Source organism: Colobus angolensis, unplaced genomic scaffold, assembly GCF_000951035.1.
Source record: "Colobus angolensis palliatus isolate OR3802 unplaced genomic scaffold, Cang.pa_1.0 Scaffold179, whole genome shotgun sequence".
Lineage (NCBI taxonomy): Eukaryota > Metazoa > Chordata > Mammalia > Primates > Cercopithecidae > Colobus > Colobus angolensis.
This window is the reverse complement of record NW_012114921.1, coordinates 5,526,460-5,536,305: the sequence shown is the minus strand read 5'-3', so window position 1 is coordinate 5,536,305 and position 9,846 is coordinate 5,526,460. Positions and strand designations below refer to the sequence as shown.

Genomic DNA, 9,846 nt, shown 5'->3' with positions numbered 1-9,846 from the left:
CCAGCAGATTTTTGCATTTTTAGTAGAGATGAAGTTTCACCATGTTGGCCAGGCTGGTCTTGAACTCCTGACCTTAGGTGATCCACCCATCCCGGCCTCCCAAAGTGCTAGGATTATAGGTGTGAGCCACTGCGCCTGGCCAATTTAGTGCACCTTCTAAACCAGAACTTAACAAATAAAAAATAGTAAGGCCGGGCACAGTGGCTCACGCCTATAATACCAGCACTTTGGGAGGCCGGGGCAGATGGATCACCTGAGGTCAGGAGTTCAAGACCAGCCTGGCCAATGTGGTGAACTCATCTCTACTAAAAATGCAAAAATCTGCCGGGCGTAGTGGCACACACCTATAATCCCAGCTATTCAGGAGGCGAAGGCAGGAGAATCACGCGAACCCTGGAAGCAGAGGTTGCAGTGCGCCGAGATTGCACCACTGCATACCAGGCCAGCCTAGGCAACAGAGCAAGACTCCGTCTCAAAAAAATAACAAATAAAAAATAAATAAAAAAACAGGCACACTAAATTGGAAACGTATGTATCTTAATTCTGTCCTCATGGAATTTATAATTCAGCTGAGGCAAAGATGACCAATACTACAAGGTAGGAACCGTCAGATGAATGACATTCTACTTCTACGTGTCAAAGGTGGAAGAGATCAATATGATCAGAGAAATATGCACATAGCAGATGGTCACATAGGAGATTTTACCAGGAACTGGAGAATAGGTATATCAGCAAAAGAGACAGAAAATAAAAACTGAAAAATTCATTAAATATGTGGTCTGAAAGTCATCTCATCTAACGCATGTGATCTTGAGAAGTATGCTTTTCCCAGTCTTTTGTTTTTCCTTCTATGTGGAAAGAACTTCATTCATTTATTTTCAGGTCTCTCTAAGCCCTTGTACTCACTATACCTCAGGGCACACTGTAAAGGAAGAATTTTGGCTTCCAGGTACTACTCCTTTATTTTGATCTTATTCTATTCAGAACTCAGATGGGCACCCCAAGTGCTATTAAATGGGTCACCTTACAGATCCCTACACATGTGGGCCTCTCTAAAGCTAGACTTCAATTCTCGCTTCTTAATATAGTTAATTTCTTACTATCTCATCCACCTCCCTATACACATATTTGCTACCTCTCTCCCTTCTTGCTATTTGAGGGCTAGGTCTGAGCCCAATTCATTTTTAAATCTCTATAGCACCTAACACAGTGACTGGGTTATAACAAATGTTCAGTAAGGATTTGTGGAATGAACTAAAGATACATAAACAGAGCAAACTATCTCCTTCAGAACCTTCATTTCTGCATATAAGTTTATCAACATTTTAAAAATATGTCACTCTATTTCTTTACTCTTTTATCATTTTTTTCCTTTCTAACAGACAAGGTCTTGCTCTGTCACTCAGGCTAGAGTGGACTAGTGTGAACATAGCTCACCGCAGCCTTTATATCCTGGGCTCAAGCAATCCTTCTGCCTCAGCCTCCCTAAGTAGCTGGGACTATGGGTGTGTACCACCACACTGGGCTAATTTTTCAATTTTTTTGTAGAGACAGGGTCTGGTTTTGTTGCTCAAGCTAGTATCAAACTCCTGGCTTCAGGTGATACTCTCTCCTCGGTCTCCCAAAGTGCTGGACTTACAGGCATGAGCTACCGTGCCCAGGTTCATCTGTTTTTTATTTCTAAATAAAGCCACCATTCATTGGAAAAGGTGAAAAAAATGTAAGTGATAATTAGAATAAGTAGGCCAGGTGCATTAGCTCATGCCTGTAATCCTAGGACTTTGGGAGGCCAAGGCAGGAGGAATGCTGGAGCCCAGGAGTACAAGACCAGCCTGGGCAACATAGTGAGACCCTGTCTCTAAAATTAAAAAAGAAAAAAAATTAGGATAGGTGACTTCAAAATATTTTGGAGCACTATGTGGTTGAGGAGTTCTTTGTCCACAATCACCCAATAAAGACAGCCTTATGTAAATATTCTAAGTGGACCAAATAACTACAAATCTTATTTTAATGCTAGAAGAATGTTCTAGCATTCCTTCTGTATTCATTCTAGGTCTCCACAGAACTCCAGTTACTTATATAGGTGTTTATCCCCACTGCAATCCCACACCCTAAATGACTGAGAGTTCCTTGAAGACACTCAATAAATATATGTCAAATTGAGCTGAATGGGACTATACAAAGGAATAGCAAAACAGAAAACCAGATACCAAAAATGTTACCGAGAGTAAGATTCCCCTGGTATTTTCAGTTTTAATATACTTTCTTTCTTTCTTTTTTTTTGAGGTGCCCAGGCTAGGATGCAATGGCACTATCTTGGCTCACTGTAACCTCCACCTCCTGGATTCAAGCGATTCTCCTGCCTCTGAGACGACAGGTGCCTGTCACCACACCCAGCTAATTTTTGTATTTTTAGTAGAGACAGGGTTTCACCATGTTCATCAGTTTTAATGTATTTCCTAAGTAGCTGATTCACCCCACGGTTTTTCTACTTTTAGTAACAAAATTTTTAAACATAAACTAAACACAGTTGAACTGGTCTTATCATATAAACTTATTTAAACATGTGGAACACATATTTTATATTAATTACATGTATGGAAGTCATTCTTCAAACAAAGGTTCATAAACAGTGTTAATAACTTGATGGTAGTCAGTAAAACTAGAGATAATCAAGGGACAAAATGATTGTGATTTCCCATCTGTAGGTCAAGTGCCAGCCCCGCCTCCTGCCCTGCCTCTACTCTCTATGATGATGGATCTGATTCTTTACAAAAATGCAAAGTAGACATAGGAGTGATTAACACTATATAGGAAAGGCTGGGTGTGGTAACTCACACCTGTAATCCCAGCACTTTGGGAGGCCAAGGTGGACGGATCATTTGAGGTCAGGAGTTCAAGAACAGCCTAACCAACACGGTAAAACCCCATCTCTAATAAAAAAAAATACAAAAATTAGCTGGGTGTGGTGGTGTGTACCTATAATCCCAGTTACTCGAGAGGTTGAGGCAGGAGAATGGCTTGAACCCAGGAGGCAGAAGCTGCAGTGAGCTGCAATCATGCCACTGTACTCTAGTCAGGGCAACAGAGCCAGACTCCATCTCAAAAAAAATAACAAAACAAAACACTATATAAGAGAAAGAGGAAATCTAATTCATTTCTGTACTTCTAACAGCTACCACAATGGTTGGTGCGTAGTCAGCACACAGCAGGCACATAATATTTGCTAGGTGGATAGATGGACAAATGAGTAAGTAATCTAAAATCTGATACTCAGCTTAGGAATCAGATTCCTGAGAGTTTGGTTAAGTTGAATCAGGTTTCTAAAGTAAAGGCAAAACTCAAGGCCATACTATCCTCAATCTATAAGGATGGAACAATGTCAGCATTGTACATTTACCACATTATGGGACTCAGTGAGTAAATGGGCAAAAAAGTCATTACTTCCATATGGAGTCCCTATCAGTAGGGTACTTGGTTAAATTTTTCAGCAGCTCCACCAATGCAAGATGAATCCCTTCTTTGGTTGAAACATTAGTACAGCATAAGAGTTCATGAAGAGCCTCTCGAATATCTCTGGATGAATCCTTTAAAAAAAAAAAAGTAATAATAATAGTAGTTACTGTTGGTTAGCAGACTCAGCCTCTATCTACCATCCCCTTCTCCCTAGCCACCTTCCCATCTAGGGTGGCCATGTAACAAAGCATGTGGAAGTTTTTTGGCTGAAATTCCTGAAACAGCTTCATTTTATTGATAAATAAAGGACCAGAGGCAGTAGCTTTGTCCTCTTTGTTCTTTAACCTTCCTTTTCCATCCTGTCTGGAACTCAGTCATGATGTTGAAGGTACAAGAGCCTTTTTGCAACTAGGAAAAAGGACAGGCTAAGAAGAAAGGCTAAGAGAGAGGCTGGGAATGGCCAGTTAGCAGAACACTCAGAACACACACACTTACTAAGTTTGCCATCTCATACAGGCACAGTTTGTGGCATCCCAAAACAATTACAACAGTAACATCAAAGATCACTGATCACAGATCACCCTAACAGATATAATAATGAAAAAGTTCGAAATATTGCAAGAATTACCAAAATGTGACACAGACATAAAGTGAGCACATGCTATTGGAAAAATGGCACCAACAGACTTACTCAATGCATGGTTGCTGCAATCTCTCAATTTATTAAAAAAACACAATATCTGCAAAGCCCAATAAAGAGAGGTATACCTGTATGTGTTAAATGGAGGACTGAGGGAAAGAGTCGATCTGTCTGATGTGAATTTCAAGAAGATTTCGAGAATGAGAAATATTAAAAGAGGCAAATTGAAACGTCACTCCTATTCATAAAATTCTGCAACAGTTTTCCATAATGTTAGAATAAAATCCAGACATCTTAAAATGGCCTACAAGGCTTTCTACCTGTCCTTAATCCCTTCTCAGACTTCATCTCATGCCACACTTCTACTTTCTCACTGCGGTTCACTCCTACTGGCTTTCTCACTATTCTGCAAACACAATAAAGATCACTTGTGTTTTAGAGCCTTCCCACTAGCTGTTGCCTCTACCTGAAGTTATTCTCCCAGTCTTCACGTAGCTAGCTTCTGTTTATCATTCAAGACTCAACTTGAAAATCATCTTGGAAAGTCTTTACTAACCACTCAAATTACAGTGAAATTCCCCATTCCTCCATTATACTGTTTATCTTCTGCATAACATTTATCACCACCTGAAATCATTTTGTTTGTTTACTCCACCTCTCTTTAGAATATAAGTTTTATGACAGCAAGAAGCCTATCTGTTTTGATACCCCTATATTTCTAATACACAGACAGTGCTTGTTGAACAAAGAAGTGAATTTTTCTAGGCAGGGTAGGATCTTGGCATAGCAGGAAACAAAAAAGAAAGTGAATTCCAGCTGAAAGGGTCAGCAAGGTAAGGCTCAAAGCAATGAAGCACAGTGACACAGAAAATATAAGGGAGCAGTGCATAGCAGGGTGGAAGAATAGTCTACTGTAAGTTTATATGGGTCTGAACTCCTGAAAAGAATTAAAAGGCAAGGATTCTTTATGAGTTATATACATAAGTACTTATAAATAAGCACACCTGTGAACAATTCTGTACATCAAAACATAGCTTGGAACATAGCTCAGCTATTCAGCAAACATTTACCGAGCACCTAATTGTACCAGACACTGCTGCAAGACATTGGTAATAAAAAAATGAAGAGTCGGCCGGGCACGGTGGCTCATACCGTAACCCCAGCACTTTGGGAGGCCAAGGTGGGTGGATCACTTGAGGTCAGGAATTCAAGACCAGCCTGGCCAATATGGTGAAATGCCATCTCTACTAAAAAAAATACAAAAATTAGTGTTGTGGTGCATGCCTGTAATCCCAGCTACTCGGAAGACTGAAGAATTGCTTGAACCCAGGAGGTGAAGGTTGCAGTAAGCCAAGATCGCACCACTGCACTCCAGCCTGGGCGACAGAGTGAGACTCGGCCTCAAAAAAAAGAAAAGAAAAGAAAAATCAAGACACCTTGAGAAGCTCACAGTCTTATGAAATAGAGAATTACTGAAAAATGCTAGAGCAGTATACACAGGGTACTATGGGAATAGAGAGGTGGCATTTAGCCCATCCAGGGCTGGGAGTAACAGTTAGGGAAGGCTTCCTGGATATGTTACCTAATATAGGCTGTGGGAATAAGTGGACATCTCCTAGGTTGAAGTGGCAGTTTTGCAAACAGAGGGGGAAAATTACATTGAAGGTAAAATTGTGAGGAAAAGCAATATGTGTAGGAAAGTGACTTCAGCAAAAAGTTCAAGGTGAGGAGTGGTGGAAAAGAAAGCTAAAAAGGAAACGAGTGGCTAGACTATGTATGAGGCTACCCATGAAGAACCACACATAGAATGTAAACTTATTTTTAGGAAAAGATACATGAAAAAATTGTAAAGATTTATAATTCAGGAAAAATCTTAGTAGAAGTGCTAAGCAGTTGAGAGAATGGTAGGAACCTTCAAAACCAAAGCACCAGCTATTTTTTCAAGTATGCAGTAGAAATCTGTTACAAGTGTTCTAAAAACTAAGCACCTAATTACTATCCCTTTCATATCTGAACCCCATCTTCCCCAAAAAAGGAAACCAGAGGCCAAACCCCATTTATGAATACTCTGAAGAACTTCAGTAGTTACAATGAAAATCCAGACATTTTAGAAAAATGATCCAAGAACCACCTAGAGCTGTACGGCCTGGGGAGCAACTCTGTGTTTACATTCTGGTTCAGCCACTAACTCAGACAATTTATTTTCTCCACAAAATTTCCAGGGTAGAATTAATCAATCCCTAAGAGCACTTGCTGCTGTAACAGCCTATGATTCACTACAAGAATAAAATCAAATTAAAGGTTGAAAAGAACTCTTCATTATTTAGCCCCTCCCTTATCTATAGCCACTTCTTCCACTCTCCCATCTCTTCAACTCTACGCTATCATTAAATAATAAAACTCTTTTTAGTTCCTTGAATATATCGTATTCTAGCTTATCTCTGTATCTTTAGACGTTGCTCCCTCTGAGCCGGGCACAGTGGCTCACGCCTGTAATCCCAGTACTTTGGGAGGCCGAGGCAGGCGGATCATGAGGTTGGGAGATTGAGACCATCCTGGTTAACACAGTGAGACCCTGTCTCTACGAAAAATACAAAAAATTAGCCAGGCGTGTTGGCGGGTGCCTATAGTCCCAGCTACTCGGGAGGCTGAGGCAGGAGAATGGCATGAACCCGGGAGACGGAGCTTGCAGTGAGCCGAGATCGCGCCACTGCACTCCAGCCTGGGTGACAGAGTGAGACTCCATCTCACAAAAAAAAAAAGACATTGCTCCCTCTGTCTGGTACCCTTTCATCCTACCACCAGGGTCACTTCTCCTTTAAAAAAGATGCACTTCAGCTTGAGTGACAGAGTGAGATCCTGTCTCAAAAGAAGGAAAAGAAAAAGCCCAGTTAAGTCCTACTCCTCCTTCAAATGTCCACTACAGCACTTCCTCCTTCTTCCCAACCTCACCTCAGCCAATTCAGGTTAGACACTGTATTCTCTAGGCATCCTATCCTTTCTTGATCACAGAAAGACCAAGCTTATTCAAATTTCCCGTTTCACAGTCAATTTCTTCCATTTTTGGGGGGTGGGGTATGGTGAGAAAACAGAACTGTGCTGCCTGATATACTGTTCTGTCACCAATGCCTAGCACAATACCTGATTTTAACAGTGGGGCTGAGGGATGAATTAATGAGTTACAAACTAGAAACACTCACCTCTAGCACAGCCAGGACAGTGTCAAGCTGATCTTCTCGGAGGGTGATGTTGTTAGAGATTTTTCTCATGGTATGTATGGACTGCAGACGTACTTCCTCAATTTCATCGTTGAACATGTCAACTAGGAAATCAAGGCACTTCTCAGCAAAAGAGGGTGAAGACTGGGCCAACATGCAGAGGGCCTCCACAGCAGCAATACGAACCTCTAGAAAAAAAAGAAAAAATAAAATTGCACATCAGGCTGGGGACAGTGGCTCACGCCTGTAATCCCAACACTTTGGGAGGCCAAGGTAGGCAGATCACTTGAGCCCACCTAAGAAACACGGTAAAACTCTGTTTCTACCAAAAACAATTTAAAAATTAGCTGCGTGTGGTAGTATGTACCTGTTGTCTTAGCTACGTGGGAGGCTGAGGTGGGAGGATCACTAGAGCCTGGGAGGCAGAAATTACAGTAAGCCAAGGTCGTGCCACTGCACTCCAGCCTAGGTGACAGAACGAGACCCTATCTCAAAACAAAACACAAAAAAACAAATTAGCCAAGTGTGGTGGCACACATCTATAGTCCCACCTACTTGAGAGGCTGAAGCAGGAAGATCACTTGTGCCCAGGAGTTTGAGGCTGTAGTGAACCATGATCATGCCACTACACTCCATCCTGGGTGATAGAGTGGGCCCCTGTCTCAAAAACAACAACAACAACAACAACAAAACCCAAAAAACAAAAAACAAAAACTGCACATCAGCCAGGTGCAGTGCCATACACCAAAGTCCCAGCTACTCAGGAGGCTGAGGTGGGAGGATCATTTGAGCCCAGGAGTTCAAGGCCGGCCTGAGCAACACACTGAAGCCCCATATTTTATATACATATAAAGTAACTCATATCAAATTAAGAGCCACGGGAAAAGTCCAAGATGGATTCCTTCTCCTTCAGGCTGTCTTCTATTCTCTACTCCTCTCATTCTATAAACTCTCCCTGGGAGATCTCTATGCCCACAGTTTCACATACCACCCACCTTAACATTGATCTAAGAACATGGAATTTTGTATCACAAGGACTATGGCTTAAATCTGACTCCACATAAGTGTGAAGTCGCATGTCTGTCTATATTAACTTCTTGAAAATTAAACTGTCTTACTTATCTCAGTATTCCAACCACAGTACTTTTTAAAAAGTCGGTTACTAAATCATGTTATCATTATTATTAAGATTAAAGTAGACTAAATATCATTGTTCCAATTTTAGAGGTAAGATTCAGCAATGTGGATTAACTTGCCTCAAAGCAAATGAGGGTAGAAACAGGACTAATACCCAGGTCTGTTGACCGCAGGTTAAAATCATATAGTGGTTAAGGATACATGCTTGGAATGATAGAGGTCTCAGAGCAAACTGTAGTGAATGATCCCTCCACTAAGTTGGAGGGTGATCTTAAATAAGTAACTTCCTGGAACCTCAAATTTCTCACCTGGTAAATGGAGATAATACTCATTTCCTTACAGAGTTGTTAGGACTAAATGAGATAATACAGGTAAAGCACATAGGGACTCTGCCTGGCATATTTTAAGAGCTCAATAAGTATCACTTACGGTGTAGATTTGGGTTCTGTAAGCACCCTTAAAACAGGGACATGTTTTCAACCCCTAGGTGTGCTCAGAACATGTAAGCAATAAAGCCACTGATCCGAGGAAACCCTTTCTTCATTCACTAATAAGTGGGTCCTGCACATGTAGTATATGCTAGGTGAGGTACTAAGGGCTAGGATACAAAGATGAGAAATGAGTAAGACACAGAAAATACTTGCAAGACTTCTACACGTTTGTTTTTTCCTAGTGATTCCCATATGCTTCTGTAACAAAATGGACTATTTCAAAACAAAACAAAAAGTACCTAAAGTTGTGGTTAAAACTGACAAACACAATTTCCTCTTTGTATAAAGAAAGGTTTTATAGACATGTTAAGAGTAGAGTTACTACATTAAAGACAGATGATTCAGGTTTTTCTTGGTAGTTATGAATTCCTCCTTTTCATCAAAAGAGAACAATTTTCTTCACTTCACAATAATATAATTTAAACATGAAATTGCTAATTATAAGGCAAGCTAGAGATAAACCCAAGTATGTTAAGTGGGTCTTCCTCCTAGAATTTTATCCATTACACCACACTGACTCATATGTAACCTTTGCAAGTCCACCAAGGCAATCAGGAAGGAACTTCTGACCAGAAAGAGATAATCAGTGTGACCTCAGCTGATACAATTCCAAGCAGAAGCAAAGAAATGTGGTATTTTACTTTGCCTGAACAGCCAGACTATAAGCAGGTAAACCGACATTTTCCACTGAACTTTTTGGAATGTTGAAAATATGTTGACCAGGCATGTCACACCTGTAATCCCAGAACTTTGAGAGGCCAAGGCGGGAGGATCACTTAAGCCCAGGAGTTTGACACCAGCCTGGGCAACATAGTGAGACCCCATCTCTATAAAAAACAGTTAATTAAGGCCGGGCACGGTGGCTCAAGCCTGTAATCCCAGCACTTTGGGAGGCCGAGACGGG

The 9,846-nt window shown here is 40.9% G+C and overlaps 1 protein-coding gene across 1 annotated transcript in view; it reads right to left on the bottom strand.

The window, feature by feature from the left end:
- Positions 1 to 9,846, bottom strand: part of INTS4 (integrator complex subunit 4) — a 112,258-nt gene that overhangs the window by 42,024 nt on the left and 60,388 nt on the right. The window contains exons 10-11 of the mRNA XM_011938966.1: positions 7,297 to 7,502; positions 3,445 to 3,587 (exon numbers count right to left, since the gene is read on the bottom strand). Coding sequence (XP_011794356.1) covers positions 3,445 to 3,587; positions 7,297 to 7,502 — 349 coding nt within the window. The remainder of the gene's footprint in view (positions 1 to 3,444; positions 3,588 to 7,296; positions 7,503 to 9,846) is intronic.